Source organism: Letharia lupina, assembly GCF_014066315.1.
Source record: "Letharia lupina isolate WasteWater1 chromosome Unknown contig_12, whole genome shotgun sequence".
In the NCBI taxonomy this organism is placed as follows: Eukaryota; Fungi; Ascomycota; class Lecanoromycetes; order Lecanorales; family Parmeliaceae; genus Letharia; species Letharia lupina.
The window spans coordinates 933,371-951,048 of NW_023502981.1; the positions used below are offsets into that span (position 1 = coordinate 933,371).

The window sequence follows — 17,678 nt, forward strand, 5'->3', positions numbered from 1 at the left end:
GGCTTTGATTTGGATAATAACCGAAAGAAAGGAAAAAAATATGAAAGGGAGCAAGCGATAGATACAAGCCTGGTGATGCTTCAAGAGTCTTCTCGTGGCTATAGATGGTACTGGTGACTGTCGAATCACCCCTAGATTCAAATCGAAGGGGACTCAAGCGTCGAGGGGAAGACGAAGGGATCAGTGCAGTGATAAGGGGCTCAGCGCAGCGGATCTCCTGCCTATCTTCATCGGTTAATTTCAGACATGAAAGTGAATATGCAGCCTTGGGCTGATACTTGCATGGTTGAAAAAATGATTGGATATCCCCGATTGCATGCGCTGCGCATGCTGCTCTCCACCTATCCATCAACATCACCATTCAGCACTTCGATGACATCGAGTGCCTGTGCCAACCGAGTATCAACACCCCCAGCATACGCACGGTGTTGTCCCTCATTCGGCGAGGAATGACTGATCGCATTGATTCTGGGATGTATCTCGTGCTAGTCGTAGCACCAATGCCTTGTTGCATATGCAAGACTACGGAGACTGATTGTTTGAACATAAAAGCCTCCCTCCGCTGTACGCTTGCTAGCCTAATCAGGGTTGCGCCATCCCACATGGGTAGAATTCTCATAGCTCATCACACTTAGATAGCTACCAACTACATACTTCTTCAAACATGCTGCTTACGACGCATATGACATAGCTGAGACTTTGTCGCAGTTCGAGCTGTCAGCTTTATGTTTGAGGAAAGTCCATGAAAAGAGGCTCCAGCGAAGAATTTCCGCGAGGAGAAGGGTGATATGAAGATTCCTCCCCGTGGGACTGCGCGTTAGCGGGTCTCATAGCAATCGCATAGAACATATCGCATGGCAGTCTCCTGAGTGGGATGAAGGACTCATGGGAAGTCCATCTCTACCTGGTCACGTGTGACAGAAGCTGTCGTACACGCCAGAAATTCTCAATGTCCTGTAAAGTAGCGTGCATCAATCAATACCTTCCGCCTTGGAGGAACACTGGTAGAGAACCTTCAAGAAGTGCAAGACCAGTACGTTGACATGATGCTCTTGGAGTATACGGGCTTGATAAATATTAGAAGATTACGTGATGGATCTTGTGCGACCTGCAGCTTTTAGAACATCATAGTCATACAATCAGTCGACTGGGATCAGAACACCGCGATGTACAGCTCTCATGTCGAGGCCGAATCACCAATATTCTTCATTTCTGCATTGAATGTGGAATGTGTCGTTGTACCTGATGGTTTGGAGGTCAAAGCCAACTATGACGCCCGAGCCATTGACCCAAAGCAAATGCAGCGCACCTTGAATCAATTGGCCCATTTCATTTGACCAGCTTCGTGTTCAACGTATCGAGAAGGTTGCCGGTATTGAGATAATCAGTCAACAAGACGTGATAGAGATACGGACATGGAATGCCTTGGTCCCTCCTAAAGTCAAACTTTGCTTGCGTGAAGTCAACGGAGGCTAAGCGAAGATGAACCCTGACGCCGAAGCTCTAAGCTCTTGGAAGGGAAGCATGACTCTCAAAAGAAACACAGCGTATACTGTTCGTCCATCCCTGAACAATAGAGTTTTGGCTTAGTTTTCAAGAGAGGTCAATGCTTGCAGGAGCCCTGTTCAACATCAAAGGCTCACAGCTCTGTTTCCTTACAGCAAATCATATAGTTGCTGACCTCGTCTCATGGCGAATCATTCTTGAAGACCCGGAAGAATTCTTCTCGTTTCTGGGGAACAGACGACGGGAAGACGGTGCTTTCCAGCTCTGGTGTGACCTGCAAGCAAAGCACAGTCGCAATCAAATCGACCTAAGCCAGGGGCATTCTTTGTGAAGTTGATTACAGCTTTTGGTAATATAAGCCATGACTGATAGAGCTGGGGATGCAACAGAGGAAAAGCTCGCAATTGATTCGGATTTGAGCTCAAAACTCAAGCGACCTTGTGACGAACCACTTCGCACTGACTTTGATGATATACTTGTGTCCGCTAACATGCACTCTTTCTCCTAAATTTCAAATGACCGCACTGTAGCAGCATTCTCTAACGAGCATCTGTGAGCCTTGGGATGGGTGGTCCAACCCTTCCCTGACTGTTGGGTGGTTCACGACCACAAGCCCAATACAACTGTCTGTCGAGAACGTTGGCGTGGTCGCGGTGCTTCGCCGTACGAAAGACCGCCGCTTCGATATAGTTCTAGCTGTTGAAGAACCGGAGACTGGTACCCTAACGGTCGAGCTGAATCATAAGGGATCGCGCATTATAGACGATCGAGCACAAGAAGTGGTAGATACGTTTGACAGATTGTAGCATCTGGATCTGAATGGGACAGAAATGAATGTAGGGGTGAATTTATGAACTGCCTGCTTAGTGAGCCGATTCATCATATATCAGCATATGTAAAATAAGTTAGACTCTTTGGCCTTCAAAATTACCCAAGGGCCCCCTCCTCCCTTCCTTTCCCGAAAGTTGAGCTTCTCGCTGTGACGGCTCTTCTAAGTGCACATTTCAGTTTTAAGGGTAGAGTACCTTGGTTCTTTTATGCCAAGGCGTATATTGTAGGGCTGCAGCCTTAGCGGAATCAGCGCCAAGCTCTCGGCGGAGCTTCTCGCCTTGCAGCAGGCTTCTATGATTGCCTTGACCTGGCCTGTCAATTGTCAAGCCAGATGAAGACGAGACTTAGATTCTCGCTATCAGCAAATCTTTCTCAGTCAGCTCGAGCAGTCCAAAAGCTAAGATGAAGGCGTTGCATGGAGCTTTGCTCGCGCTTGCGCTATTTATATCGAGTGTCCTTTCCAGTGAGGTTGAGATTGTAAGCATGAAGGAAACCCCGCGAGCCGTACGAAGCTAATACTGGAATAGACACAAAAAGAGCAAAAAAGGCAGCAGTGCAATGGAATGTACAGCAAGAGCGCATGGGGCGGCAGTGTGGACCCGTTCATACTCACCAAGTTCATCCAGGCTACACCAGAAGGTGATGAAGACCCGATAGTTAGCCTCGTCATATTTGAGTGGAAGGACGAGGATTTAGTGGGAGTGTGGCCGTCAGAGGATGCTCCAAAGGTGGGAACGGGTGCCCCACATTTTTGGGAGCCTCGAGCTGATCCGTACTGCGGTTCAGAAAGCATTCATCTGTGACGATGCAAGTGTGGAGTCCTCTTTCTGCGAGGCTTCACAGATTGGGGAATTCATATTAAGTTCCAACGCGTCGGAAGCATCGAAAAACCCGATCACTACCCAGTCGGTCCACCTGAAGGATCCCCAGCCAGTGAATTACCCAGTCAAGAGGACAGGGTACTATTGTGTTGGAACCTACGGATTCTCTGCGGAAGATTACAAAGCGGTTGTCGAGTTCAGGAATGCATACGGAGAGTTGCAAGCTGCCCAGATTGCGAAGCTACCTTTCTATGGGGGTCTCACAATTGTCTATGCCGTTATGTCGATGTATGTGGTCTAGCAACACGTTTGTGCTGCAGCTTTACTCACGGGAAACAGATTTTGGGGCTTTCTCTATGTTCAGAACCGTCACGATATATGTAAGTTTAAGCATGCGTATCACTCGAGTTGCAGCAGCTGACAGTGGGTAGTACCCGTCCAGAACTATATCACGGCAATCATCGTATTCCTTATAGTCGAGCAACTGATGACATGGGGTTTCTATGGTATGCTTACCCCATTGTGTTGTCTTCGTTGCGGACTGATGCTCCTAGACTACTCCAATAACCATGGGAATAACGCGCTGGCGAAATGTCTGATGATAATCGTCGCCATACTCAATGCTGGCAGGAATTCTTTCTCCTTCTTCCTGCTTCTCATAGTCTGCATGGGTTACGGTGTTGTCAAACCTAGTCTCGGTAAGACGATGTGGTATGTCCGCGTTCTGGCTCTGACACACTTCGTCTTTGGAGTCATCTACGCCGTTGCGAGCTTGACGATTACGCCAGATAACGCGGGGCCTCTTGTCCTTCTGGTCATCTTACCTTTGGCAGCGACTCTAACGGCCTTCTACGTTTGGACGCTAAACTCTTTGAACCTGACGATGAAGGATCTGCTCGAGAGGAAACAGAGTGTCAAGGCAATGATGTACAAGAAGCTCTGGTGGTGCATATTGGGTAGTATCGTGGTCATTTTCGCCTTCTTTTTCCTCAACTCATTCACCTTCGCTGGAAGAAGCGATCCAAATTTCGTGCCGGACCACTGGAAGACAAGGTGGTTCATCCTCGATGGATGGCTGAATCTGGTGTACCTGGTGGATATAGCCTATGTCGCTTACCTGTGGAGGCCGACGGCGAACAACCGAAGATTTGCTATGAGCGACGAGGTAATTAGTCGGCGATGATATTCCATCCGTTCATGCTGACCGGTCTGCAGCTTGCCCAAGATGATGAGGGCTTCGAAATTGCTTCCTTTGGTGGCTCATTAGACGAGGAAGACGCTCGATCGCCAGATGCAATGGAGAATGGTGATGGAGCACTATCACCCATGCCTCCTAAACCAATGAATGACAGCCATCACCAACGGCAGTCATTAGATGGCGAGACCATATTCGCAGTGGGAGAGGACGGGGATAAGTGGTCCGACGACGATGAATCTCCACGAAACTCGGCCGAACACAAGAGGTTGACGGGAAAGAATGACTAACGGAGAGGTTTCGGTAGCGAGAGATGTGTCAGGAAATCATTTCTTTTCGAGTATGTTCAAAGCGTTACTTGATGGATACCAAGCATCGAGCAAAGGCGTTTGGTATGGCTGGGTATCTACGATGCTTTTGGTAACCAGCCCTCGGTTAGAACAGATCGTATTTACAATATACATGCTCCAATCGAATGGCAAAGATCGCCAACAATACAGTTGTCCAAATCCCCATCACTTCTTCCCTTTCTTCTTCTTCCCACCGCCGCCCCCACCACCTCCTCCTTTCTCTCCACCTCCACCTTTCCCTTGCGCTTGCCCACCTTTAGCTCCACCCTTACTCGTAGGGACTTTCGTATCCTCCAGCTTTACAGCAACCACACCCTCCATCTCCTCTCCTGGTTCCTCCTTGACCTCCGTCTGCTCCCTCGCTGGTAACGCAGCCATAACCCTCCCACAATTTCCTAAACTCGCCACCAGCCGCCCCACTTCCGCCGCCTTATCAGTCTTATATTTTAGACATGTGCCTGATACTGGATCGTATGATTTAAGCGTAAGCGTCGCTTTGGGCGCCTGAATCTGGTGTGATGGGACTTGGTGTTCCGAAGGCTCGGATTTTGGTGGGGGAGAAGACGTTGATTTCGAGGGTGAGGGAGAAGGCTTAGGTCTGGAGATTGTGTATTTAGTTGTTATTCGGGTCTGCGAGGACAGGGTTGGTCAATAGGTAGATTGATGGGCATAGAAAGGAGAAGGACGTACGGTGGTGGGGCGCGCGGATATCAGGAGGGTGGATTGCTCCAGGTATGATTGAGCGGTGGCGAGGTAGGGCATGGTGCGTCTTGAAGTAGTCTGTGACTGTAAAGATGCCTTCCTCATCACAGGTCAAATGTGGGAGGCCGGAGATAGAGTAGTCTACGTCGGCGTTTAGGGCCGTGAATTTGGCAGTCTCGTGGGGCCTGAGACGACCAATTCTTCGAAGACGACTGAACACTGGTGTCAATATGGCCGAGGACTACGATTCCGATGCGGAGAGCGTTGGTGGCGTGGTATCAAGCATCACGAATGGCTCCGCAACTACAGAAGCAGCGAGTACAGAGGGAAGTTCTCTTGTCGAGGACCTGCTCGCGAGATGCCAAAGCCTCGTCAACGAGCTTGAGGACTTCCAAAAATTCGTGGCCGAGCAAAGATTAGAGCAAGAACCTGCAGTCGACATACACAAGTTCCAGACATCGGTAGCGACCGAGCATAAGTCTCTACAGAAGCTCGCATACGCAGATCTCACAGCCGAGAAAACTATACATACACTTCGCTCCTCAAACCTGCCATTCTATGCTGCCATTTGGGACGCTGCGAAAGCAAGCAAAGCTCTAGTGACATTCGGCAAACGATTCTATTGGGATAATCGACCTACAAGAGACAGCAAGAAAGCAGCGGAGAAGAGGTGTGCATTGGTGGATATAGTGGCCCACGACGGTGAAGAGTGGATTAAAGTGTCTACTGTTACAGGAAACCGTCTCTCAATGGAGATCGCCAAAGCAAAGTGGGAAGCGGCAGACTCGTCCAGCGAGGATAAAGAACAAGAGAATGGCAACAGCACCTCCGACGAAGATGATGTTGATCGAGTAGAACTGATGAGGGTAGCAAATGACCTGCTTCGCGCATCTCAGGCCCACCGAATCCACTACAAGCACCCTAGGATTCGTTTCGTCCTCCCAAAAATTTCGTCTAGTCCTCCACCAGAGCTGATGCCGGTACTTGAACGTATTCGGTCAACCGGTGCAGTCATTGACCTTGGAGATCAGAGCGCTTCAAATGTACTGTTCAAGGAAAGCGCTTTTCCTCGTCTCTTGCCATCTCCCCACCCGCCCTTGACGGACACTTTAAACATCGACTGCACGATACTACTCGCCCTCGTCTCCGACTTATCCCACACAGCCAATCATCCAATTCTGCCCAACTACAATTCAGCGATAACACGGCAAATTGAAATGGAAACCCGGGAACACCTTCTGCCCTCAAGCCTCTGGCCAGCCATGGCGAATAAAGATCTAGTATGCACGCACGAAGCAGCCAAGCGAATGAAGGAGATTGTGGACACCATTGGAATGCCAAACGAGAAAGCGAGGACAGTATTGCTGATAGGGGATGGGCCAGCACGGTCGGGGAATGATTTGAGAGAAGCGTTCGCTAAGTACAGCGACTACGCTATTCCATCTTCCTTGGGCCTACCCATTCGCATTGTTCAAGCTGAGGTCTCCGAGTATGATCTTGAGAACGCGATACAAAGAGGCACACTACCGCCTGTCGCGTTGCAAGTGGCCGAGCAATTGACGGATATCAATCGCAGTGTTTTCATGTACGGGTGGATGCAAAGTATGACTACGGTGAGCTCGAACCGGACAGTTGCCAAGCAGGTTGAAGTCATAGTGGAGAGAGCTGGCAACGGTGCTACGGGTCCGGAGATCTGGCTGCGCGAGCCTGCTAGGAGTTTACTCGGGAAGGAGAAGGAGAGGCGGAAATGAACCGAGAGGCAGACGGTTCAATTCTGAAGTATTACTACCACTACCACCACCACCAGAGTTTATCCGGTACCCCTTGGATTTTTCCGGTTCACAAAACTTTCCGAATACTTCAAATCTAGAACGAAACCGTACACTTTATATATTCTACTCTTGCGATCTTGGAAAAAGGGTTTCGCGTGATGAATCCTAGGGCGGATGAAGTTTGGGCTTCGAAATCTATGCGAAGTTCGTGGGGAAATCTACGATTTTCTCTGCGGGTCGCATATTACACTACGCAGCACGATATCGACGTATCATTAATGCTCAGAGTCCGGGTTGATGGAAAGTTACACGCTTTAAGAACCTGAGCTACACCAACTTTGCAGGATCTCAAGATACTCGTACGGTTCAGTGGTGACAATACAAGCGTACGAAGTACAGGGTTTGCCCTAGAACGGGTAGAGTAACGGACAAATACTTCTGCGGAGGGACTGTAACAATAAGAATGCCCGAGTGGATGCAATCCTCCCGCATGTTCGTACCGAGGACGTCCCCTGGATCTCGCTTTTCCCATTGTGCCAGTACACATACATGCCTACGAGGTATAAATGACACGAATGGGAATAGTACGGCACGATTACCCAAGGATAAGGAATGCGTTCATATATCTGTCTATCTGATTCCTCTCATATCAAGTGAGAGTCTACCTAGTGATTCAGCACTGACAGCTCTGTATTACTCCAGGCCGTGAGACATTCAGTGAGACATTCAGGCCCAAATCCATCCTCCTCAAGAGACTCAGACAGAGGGGAACGTTCGACGCACGTTTACCACAGTAATGAGAATTAGCCCGATACGGAGGCCCAATCAGTACCAAGCGTAAGAAAGTGTTCAACCGACCTGAGACATGGAAGCTTCCATGCGCCAGCACCATCTTCACTAGCCTCCTTCTTAACTTGCTCAGCCCCCCTGGATCACAAATCTCAATTATCCTCCTGGACCTTCTTGCTCATCACAGCTCATTCATCACTAAAGATGCACGTCTACCAGTTACTGTCGTTCTCTCCGCTCGAGAAATTTCCCGGCGAGTTGCTTTATGACATCGTGAGTACTCTGCCAAGGCAAGATCTGCTCCGTGTACGACTTGTCAGCAAAACATTTGCTACAGCAGCTGCATCTTCGCTATTCCATACGATCCCTGTGTGGCTTGGCCTCAAAAGCTTGGAGCAATTCAAAGCTATCTCAGAGCACCACCAGCTATCCCAATATGTCAAGGAGATTGTGTTCTCACCATTGCGGTTCATCGACCATGGGAGCGCGGATCAGTATCTTGATCAAATACGCCGTTTGCCCAGCCACGGGTCCTCTTGGGAAGACTCTCAAACTTTGACCTCAGCAGGGCACATAGCTGCCTACAAAAGCTCCATTGAGACACAACGCCGTCTGTCCTCACAGGGTATCGACTCTCAAATCCTCATCGAGGGGATGAGAAGACTACCACAGCTCTCGAGTATCACGGTTGACTTCTTGAACTTCAGCATTGGTTGTTTGGAGTTGATGACCGCGTTCGGAACACTGAAGGCTGGACTGTCACTGACGTACGACTGCGAACACCTGCTTCCCTTGATCTTTGGGGCCATGATAGCTTCCAAAGCAAACATCAAGACCTTCAAGCTTGGAGAACATGAAGACTTCAGGCAGGATCTCCAAGGATTCGGCACCAGATGTTCCCTGCTTGAATCTTTAAGCTCTGCACGAGACGGTGGAAGAAACCATCCTAGAACAATATCTTCAGAAGCCCTGTTGAACACGTTCTATCTCGCGGACGAGCCTAAAGGCAGGAAGACCTTGAGAGAATTACGTTCATTGGAGATCTCATCAATCGAGACAAATTCCGACCATGGAGAGGAGTTGAACGAAACAATGACGGCGATACGTCAAATCATAGGGCTCAGCCCAAACCTCGAGAAAGTCACCCTAGGCGAGATCAGTGACAAGGTTTCAGGGAAAATGCCGTCTTTGATAAGCGCATTCGGTTCAAGCAAGTTGCAACGTCTGCAGAAGCTGGACGTTTACAACTACGCGTCCGAGGCAAATGACATGGTTCATTTCTTTCGCAGCCACGCAGCCACCCTGGTCGAGATTCGGCTTGGCTGGATGACACTGCTAGATGGCAATTGGTCGTCGCTACTCACTCGATTGAGGCAGGTAAAATTTCTACGACTCAAGCATTTCGTCCTGAACGATTGTGATGACAATGAGGTCGACCTAGAAGTGCAGAACTACGTCCTAGGGAAGACGGACTTTGATCCTATCGTTGAAGCAAGAACGATGAGAGACAACTTAGCCAGTACATGATAGATACTAAACCCCGAGACCAGCAAATTTATGTAGCTATGATATGGTCCTGTGGACTTGACAGTAGTTCAATATGATTGCAAACACTGCTGCGGCGGTTCGGCTATGTGACACAGCCTCGAGAACCTCTCAGAAGAGATTGCGCTTCCTGCCCTAAAGCCGAGGAAGCTGGGCTACATCATATCTCGAGCATCGCTTCGACTGTTGAAAGAGACATCCTGTGGCGCAGTCCCGAACGTTTCTGGGGACAGACGTTCGCATGGACTGCATTGTCGACTTGCGCTCTGCCGCTACGCGAACTGCTCACCTATAACTCTATTTTTCACATCTGGATAGACTCATCTCCCGATGCATCTAATCTCATGATCATACTCAAGGCGACGAATAAAACATGAACCCTCTCTGGGCTTTTTTCATATCAAGCGTTGTCATTCCTTCCAGTTTTCAGACATGCATTGCTACAAATCTCCCATTCAACAGCACTCTGCCAGCAAACGTTGTCAACAGCACCTCAACCCCAAACATCTCCATCATTGGTGACACGTCAAACATCTTTACATCATGTTCGGCCAGCGTCGCCTCCTGGCTTGGATTCGAAAAACCGATCCCCGACGACTTCATCAACAACTGCAGAATAGCGACCAACTTGCTGCAAGCAGACATCAACAATTACGGCAGCAGAGCCCTCGAGTTTGCACCTCGCTGGCGGAGGGGAACGCACGGCTTGGAAGTAATACGAACACCGATAAAGTACACCGCCGGTGGGTTCCCTTTACCGCTACCAGGTCTCTGAAGCTCATCGAAGTCATAGGCACAAATTTCGTCTGCACCATTACTGTTGTCGACATGGATATCGTACCCCAGAGATATGTGAGGCCTGCCCGATATCGTATTACGGATGTCGCAACTTTCTACGACATTCGCAATGCGCTCTCTGAGATCTGGATGCACTGTTTGTATGGACCACCTGAACGACAGGTTGGGTATGCGGTTACTGGTACGTCTCCTGGTGCTCATAACTCTGATCTGAGAGCTTCGGATTACTGTTGGTTGACGCTGTGGATAGGCCTCGGTAATTCTCTCGGTGTTTTCGTGTATGGTCAACATGCGTCAATAGCATTTGGTATGCCAAGGACTCCTATTTCAATGCCACTGCCGGCTTTTGCCATCGGAGATGGTGAGCAGTTGGATCCTTCTGGACGTGTATTAAAAGATTATCTCCCAACTGGATAAAGAATCGGGAGTGCCTGGGTCAAATTGGGCAGATACACGCGAAATGGTAGCGCCATCACAGCAACTTTGAATAACCTCGACGAAACAGTAGTATTTGGTCGTCACTCCGTTTCTCCAACGTCGGTAGCCCAAGTCAACAAACATAGAACGCTTCCGCTACGGAAGGCCTGATAACCTTGCATATGGGGAAAATTTCTGCGCGTATTTCTAGTCTGGTCCTGGTTGATCTGCATTATCTTGTACTAGTGATTTTGTACACATGGACGGTATTCTTCCCCTTTTCTCATCTCATCTATACGAGACCGTCTTCTTCTCATCCATCCCATCGAGATGCTCCCTATCAGCATTATCTCGTTGTTGGCGTTCTATGTCTGCGCGCTCGAACCGCCTTTCCCTCAGGCCGTTGTACAGGGAATGGCCCAGCTTAGCTATCTCCCCTCGTTGATCAACACAAGCCAATCATTTACGGAAATAAGCCCCGCTGAGCTGGCGGCCTTCCTGACCAGCGCCAGTACCGACACCACCGACCCCAAGAGCGAGCACGTTCCCGAACATGACAACCGGAACGATCAATGGACCTTTCGTCGTTTAAGGCTGAGTAGAGTTACAAGCAGGTACGTACGCGCAAGGTCAGCGCTAACACTGCACACACAAATCTTTGGCCCGGTCGGCAGCATCATTAGCTTGAAGCGCACGCAAGATCGCAGCACAGCTATTGGTAAGTTGATATAGAACTGAATGCTTATCGCGTGCGCGCGTTGATTCATGCTGACGATCTCGCTGCTGACTGTTCCTCTTGCAGCCGAGGGCCAAATTACGCACCAATCAGATAATGATGTGCATGATCCCAGAGAAGCCAAATTTTGAATGTCAAATACTGAACGAATTCTCTTACATCCTTTCACTGGTTCTCACAGACAGAGACCCTCGGTACGCCCGGCAAGCCCATACAGTTTCCTCCAAAATCGAGGCGAGTTGTACAGTACTTTCTGAACTGCTGAAATTTGATTAGCTCGTGATTCAACCTCGGCCGCACGTGATCGTCAACCTGCAGTATTTGCCAAACCCTCAAGAAACGCTGTTTCCCGTTTTGAGACCTTCCTGTTCCTTCATGTTTGATTCATACCTACGCGCTTTTTGAGGCTATTGCAAGCCAGAGTCCTTGGAAGTCCCAACGTGTCTATCCAGAAATCTGAATTTTAGCAAACCCCCACTCGACGGAATGAGTGATTGCACTCCTTAATCAATGTCTGCGCTTGGCACCGTGTTCCCCTTGCTCGGCATCATTATTGTGACTCTCCGTTTCCGCGCAAGGCAATTGCAGAAAGCCAAACTTGCAATGGATGACTGGCACTTCTATTCGAATCCTCTGCTATTGTAATGATTCTGATCTGATACTTTTCCAGGCTCATACTCCCCGGGTTGGTATGAAACTCGAACGCCAGCTCAGTCATACATGTCCTTGTACCACGATCTAGATCCTGAACATTGGATTGGGCGCCAGTATCATAGCCGGCCAGTATCAGCAGCGGGCGTAGTCTATCATACACGTTCTGATAGTCTCCGAGCTTCAGATGTCAAAGGAAAGGCTCTATAGGGTACCCAACCCCGTCTTCAGCTATTGAACACGCGTCGAGCTTCGAGGCGTCAACTCTCACCGCGCAATCTTTAGCTGAAAAAGTAGGAGAGTCCCATCTTGACTTGTTCATGAAGGCAAGACTGATAGCTCAAGGACACCGTATATCTTTCAGACCCTGGCTCCGCTGGCTCTGGGCTTCGTCGAATGTAGTATCGTATTCTCCTACCGCCGCATCTTCTGCGTGGGTATGGGAATCAGCGATCCCTTCGTTCGATCTGACGACTAGAATTATGCTTGTCATTCCCGCATTATGGAGCAGGGCTTTCTGTCTCGCTTTCGGCCTCATATGCGGCATCAATTCTAGCAGAAATTGGATTCCTGTGATGGCCGCGGGTCTCTAATGTCTCAACCCTATGCCTATGACAATCGTCTATGTCATCTCAGGCGCCATTCTTGACCTTATTCATGCAATCCTGCCTTTGGTATGATACTCGTTTTAATGCACTGATCGCTGTGTCTAACAATGCTGACAGCAATTTCAGACCTGGAAGATGCAAATGCCAATGGGAAGGCGAGTCAGTGTCATCGGCATTTTCCTTCTCGGGACTCTGGGAGTTGTCGGCTTAACGCCACCAAAAAAGGAACTCAAGGATACTGATACTTGAAGGGCTATAGTAGCTTCATTCATTCAAATGGTACTTGACTTCTGACTGTTCTTCAGCGGAGCATGTAAGCCGATGTCTTCATTTTTCGACTTCTACTGAGCTGAACAATAGCGCCTCTAGTTTTCGACGACCCCGACTGTAACTCCCAATCCCTTCATACCTGCACGCTTACTTAACCGATGACAGTCTTCACATCCCGATTCCTCTACTGGGGAATGCTCGAGATAGGTCTCGCGATTATCGTTGCCTATCTGCCAGCGTTGCAGTCCCTTGTCAGAAAGACTTGGCCAATCGATCTGTTACAATGTATTCGAAGCTTTCTACCAAGACACTCGCTAGGCTTTTCCCAAACGCGCATCTTTCAGGACTTAGGAGGTGATTGCTCCTCCTCTCAGGCTGAATACACTAGGACCCAGGTCCCTCGTTTCAGCGTCCCCGAAGAGGCGGCGGTATGGAAGACTTAGAAAGACGGTAGAGTCAGCCGAAAGTTAGCGTTGAAGAGTTCTTCATTGTCTGTGCGTACGCTCTTTTATACCTGTAATATCTTTTCGTAACTCAAACTATTTCTTCCACTCACCTTCGAAGCTGTACAATGAACATTGATTTAGCCCCAACCACTGATCTAGATTCTGACAGTCTTATAAACTGTTCTACATAGAAAGACCCTTCAAAGAAGACCCTATGCAATTTCTCTGAAGTTCTCTTCTTCTAGATTCAACATTCAGCGCGACCGTTGCCAAGACCGCAGCCACCCGAAAATATCTTCCGTCTTTCGCACTCATGCTCGCACAATCACTCATCTCTTTCGAGACTCTCATACGAGCAATCTTTGAAAAATCAAATGTCCAGACTCATCCTCCACCAAACATCACGTTTCAATCAGTACCCCCCTCGTGCCTTCACTCCAAGGGTACTTCGACTCACTTGAGGAACGTCATCTGCAAATCCTCTCCCTCCCTACTCGCATCAAGTATAAAATGTTCCGACAAGGGAGATTGCAGTCATTTCTTTCCAAAGGGAGTCTCGCCCCGTGCTTTTGGGTGAGACGCTGTTCCTCGCCTGACGACATGAGATCTCGGACATATCCTCGCTCATTCCCTGTTGCTATGCTCAACATCATGAATCATCCAAAGAACTTGTTAACCGTCCAAGAGTCCGAGGCCTTGTACATGTCAAAATTCAGGTAGGGTAGGAAGAGTGGTGTGTAGGTCGCATGAAGTATTCGATCTCAAGACTCCCCTGGGCCAGTATTTGTACCCCTCACAAATCAGGTGGTTGTTCCAACAGGTGGCTGGGAGGAGGCTGGGAACCTGATTTCGACAGTACACTCAAAAATGCGTCCAGATCGGGAGTAATGGCTTAATCGATTCGTACTTGATGGAACATGGAGAAGGTTCGTAAACTCCATGGGAACTTGAAAGATCCAAGAACCAATACCGGAAGCCTGGACCTAGCGGATGATGGCGTCTTTCTCATCAGCTGGGATAATCACAATTTGTTTTTTTTTTTGGCCCGACGAACTTCGACAAAATCGTCATTACACACGAACCTATGTCTGCCGAATGCCTGGAAGTAAGAAGCCCCTGCACGGCCCTTGAATTAGTTAATGCTAAAAAGGTTCCAATAGATACACCAATTCCTAGGACTTGCGTTTATGGAGAATCGCTGGGAATAGATACATATCCCGATCAAACACACCAATGACACTAGACAGTAAGCCAGATGTTCTTCACGTATTGAATGATCAGGTCGCAGCTTATACATGTCCGGATTTGCAAAACACATCAAATGATTCCCAAAAACGTCACGGTGGACTCACCACAGTGAACCACCTCCTCCACTCAGAGTACAAGAGCCCTTTTGACCAACAGCCGAAAAATTCTTCTTGGATTACGGTGGCATTATCGCCGCACCAGTCCAGAACTTTCATGCCGGTACACCCACGGCCGCCCTTGCCAGCGTCTAGCAACATACGGAGCCAACGGACAATCCCCGTTGTCCCAATTCGAGCACCGTTTAGTCGATCGGCTCCACACAGCTGGAAACACCCTCACATCCCGAATCGCAGGAGCAGCAAAGCGCCACAAGACCGCCTTCCGAGTAGAGCCACAGGGCTCCCCCGGCGACGTTTTTTTGTACGGGAGCCCTTTTCTCGTGTGGGATGGAGAGGATGCGACCGTGCGACAAGGAAGCGAAATCGTCTCGCAGCAGTACATGAGCTGACACCACAGCTTCGAGCATGATTCCGGCCGCTGAATTCGTTCGTCGAACGTGCGGGATTTTGAGCCTACGTGTTTGGGTTGCGTCGCTCGGAACTGTCACGGTTTGGAAACTCGAATGGGTCAGGGATGCTGAACGGTTTTCTTGGGATTTCCATGGGGTTGGCAGGTTGGTGGGAGGTTCTCTTGGTAGGTGGTTTTTTCCTTTGCGACGCTGTGACTTTTTGATTAGATAGGTTTACGATTAAGTTCTGTATCGTTGGATCTGCTTGAGAATGAAAGTCATGATGTTCGCAATGTTGCTGTAGGTTGCTTGATTGTTGAGTTGTGCTGTGAAAGCAACGGGTTTTTGATGCTCCTTGAGATCTATACTACCTGCCAAGACAAGGGTAGTCTTTCGCTGTCCGCACAAACGCAGCATCGCCTGTTCATGACCTCGCCGCCATGGTCGCATGTGAGTCGGGAAGCAGAGATGGTTTTTTTTTGTGGAAATACTGTAAGGTAGATGGGCTGGGTGAAGGGGCGAATATGAGGGAAAGGGTTGGAGGAAAGTCAGACCATGACCGTGACGTCTTCGTTGTATACACAGTATTTATTGTTCGATGGCTTTAAGAGATGGCAATTCTCTTCCAGCTTGAATTTCAAGCGTGAATAACTCAAGATGCTAAAGGAGCATGGGATTTTTGGGATCATTTTGGTAGACTTGGAAGTCATGGGACGTTTGTTTTGTGGGTGGCAGTTGTAGGAAAGACTGGGAGTATTTAGGAAAGAGAATGGGTTACGAAAGGATCAAGACTAGGTTCGTTTTGTGCGTTCATTAAGTTTTACCTGGGGTGGGGAAAGGGGAGGTGGGGGCAAATGCATCGTCATGCAGCCAACAATGCGGGAATCAACCCCGGGGACAAGGGACAAACAAACAATGCGCCACGAACCCAACTAAGGGAACCCCCGATCTTCTCCGGCCGCTGAACTCTCAATCGTGAATGTCCGAGTCTCTTTGATGATGTGCGCTTCACTGCCTTGGCTCCCACCATCCCATCCGGACCCGTTCTCAAGAGCGGTAATGGTGGTGTCATTATTCCCTGTCCGGGCCAGCCTCGCCAGTTCTTTGCCCTTTTTTCTCCTCTCGTTTCCAGAACTCATGGTGGAGAGATTGTATGAGCCTTCTGGATTTAACTGTCCCGTTCGCCGGAACTCATCGCTCCTGATAAAGCCGGAGTCAAGGATCTCGAAGAGGGGCTTGAGATAGAGAAAAGAGAAGGACGCTATGCTCATGCATTGGCCCGCTTGCGTGCAAAGTGCGACGGGCCAAATTTCGAAGGTCAGATCGTGGGAGTCTCGAGCTCTGTTCCAGTAGACAAGGTTACAGATCGAGGCGATACAGACCCTGGTAGTCCCGTAAGCATCACTGAAGAAATCCCATTCATTCCGAGGGGCATTCACGTAATCCGCAGTGCGAAGGCCAACCCCACAGAGGATTTCTTGAGAAGGGAGACCTGCACCTTGGATAGAATCCACACTGGCAGGGCGATCAGAGCGACGTTGATCAAGATGTTCATAACTTCGACGCAGTTCCACCACATGACCTAGAATCTAACTTAGCGGCTTTCCGAGCAATGTCGTGGAAGCCGGAAGAGGGAAAAACCAACGCGATTGATGCATTGGCCACTGAAGTAGTCCCATGGCGTTGGCGAACCACATTCGGCAGCACTGACTATAAATGCCGTGACAGTCCAAAGGATCGTAACGCTTCCCGCACCGAGAAGCAATTGCCTGTCTTGTCGCACTGGGGTGATGTGTCCAAGGAACAGGACTACTGAGAGCTCAGAAAGGCACATGCTACTTATGTACAGTATGTTGGCAGCGTATGTAGCCTATGATCCAGATCAGTGTGGATCCAATTGGTACAATTGGTGAAAGATGAGCTCACCTCTGAATAGGCGGAGATTTGGGCAGCGCCCAAGGCGGTGGTATGTTTGCCCAGCCCATTTGAGGTTCGGACGGTGACAGCAACGGACTGAGCAATCGCGAGAAACTTGATAAAAAATAATCGTTCAGGTTAGCAATTTCTAACAGCCGTCTTGGACTGAGCAATGAGATCACCAGTGATGAGAGACTCGAATAGTCATCAGACTTTATCGAGCGAGTGGAGATGACTTTAGTAGCACCTCGGGCCACCATGCTCAAGACCGAGATTATGCACAGAAACCATGTTATAATCAACACCAGAGGGGAGAGATTATCGCTTGCGATGAGTGTTCGAGCCATAGGGAAAGGATAGGTAATCGATATAAGGAGATGAAATTGATTGACTGTCAAGGAATTCATGAGACACTGAGTCGGCACTCGAGGGAGCAAGGCTCCTTGTTATCGACCAGGGCATGGAAGGAGTGACTAGGCCTCGCAATATCTGACAACGGAGGTGCTGCAGCATGACCCATAAATCCATCCTTTTGGCACAAAACTATCCAGCGATCGATGCCGGTCAC

General features: G+C 49.1%; 7 protein-coding genes across 7 annotated transcripts; 5 read left to right on the top strand and 2 right to left on the bottom strand.

Moving 5' to 3' along the window:
• Window positions 1-2,739: 2,739 nt before the first annotated feature.
• Window positions 2,740-4,643, top strand: HO133_001312 (uncharacterized protein; the record flags this gene model as incomplete). Its single annotated transcript, XM_037292242.1, has 7 exons — window positions 2,740-2,814; window positions 2,865-3,065; window positions 3,124-3,446; window positions 3,498-3,538; window positions 3,590-3,664; window positions 3,713-4,323; window positions 4,374-4,643. 7 exons carry the CDS (start codon window positions 2,740-2,742, stop codon window positions 4,641-4,643), a joined length of 1,596 nt encoding a protein of 531 aa, XP_037151661.1.
• Window positions 4,644-4,868: 225 nt separating this feature from the next.
• HO133_001313 (uncharacterized protein) lies at window positions 4,869-5,465 on the bottom strand (the record flags this gene model as incomplete). Its single annotated transcript, XM_037292243.1, has 2 exons — window positions 4,869-5,333; window positions 5,394-5,465. The coding sequence occupies 2 exons, from the start codon at window positions 5,463-5,465 to the stop codon at window positions 4,869-4,871; spliced, it is 537 nt and encodes a 178-aa protein (XP_037151662.1).
• Window positions 5,466-5,635: 170 nt separating this feature from the next.
• On the top strand, window positions 5,636-7,156 carry HO133_001314 (uncharacterized protein; the record flags this gene model as incomplete). The annotated part of the gene is made up of 1 exon (XM_037292244.1): window positions 5,636-7,156. One exon carries the CDS (start codon window positions 5,636-5,638, stop codon window positions 7,154-7,156), a length of 1,521 nt encoding a protein of 506 aa, XP_037151663.1.
• Window positions 7,157-8,170: 1,014 nt separating this feature from the next.
• Window positions 8,171-9,493, top strand: HO133_001315 (uncharacterized protein; the record flags this gene model as incomplete). The annotated part of the gene is made up of 1 exon (XM_037292245.1): window positions 8,171-9,493. One exon carries the CDS (start codon window positions 8,171-8,173, stop codon window positions 9,491-9,493), a length of 1,323 nt encoding a protein of 440 aa, XP_037151664.1.
• Window positions 9,494-10,054: 561 nt separating this feature from the next.
• HO133_001316 (uncharacterized protein) lies at window positions 10,055-10,726 on the top strand (the record flags this gene model as incomplete). The annotated part of the gene is made up of 1 exon (XM_037292246.1): window positions 10,055-10,726. One exon carries the CDS (start codon window positions 10,055-10,057, stop codon window positions 10,724-10,726), a length of 672 nt encoding a protein of 223 aa, XP_037151665.1.
• Window positions 10,727-11,056: 330 nt separating this feature from the next.
• HO133_001317 (uncharacterized protein) lies at window positions 11,057-12,591 on the top strand (the record flags this gene model as incomplete). Its single annotated transcript, XM_037292247.1, has 2 exons — window positions 11,057-11,340; window positions 12,459-12,591. 2 exons carry the CDS (start codon window positions 11,057-11,059, stop codon window positions 12,589-12,591), a joined length of 417 nt encoding a protein of 138 aa, XP_037151666.1.
• Window positions 12,592-16,125: 3,534 nt separating this feature from the next.
• HO133_001318 (uncharacterized protein) lies at window positions 16,126-17,457 on the bottom strand (the record flags this gene model as incomplete). Its single annotated transcript, XM_037292248.1, has 2 exons — window positions 16,126-16,708; window positions 17,120-17,457. The coding sequence occupies 2 exons, from the start codon at window positions 17,455-17,457 to the stop codon at window positions 16,126-16,128; spliced, it is 921 nt and encodes a 306-aa protein (XP_037151667.1).
• Window positions 17,458-17,678: the final 221 nt, after the last annotated feature.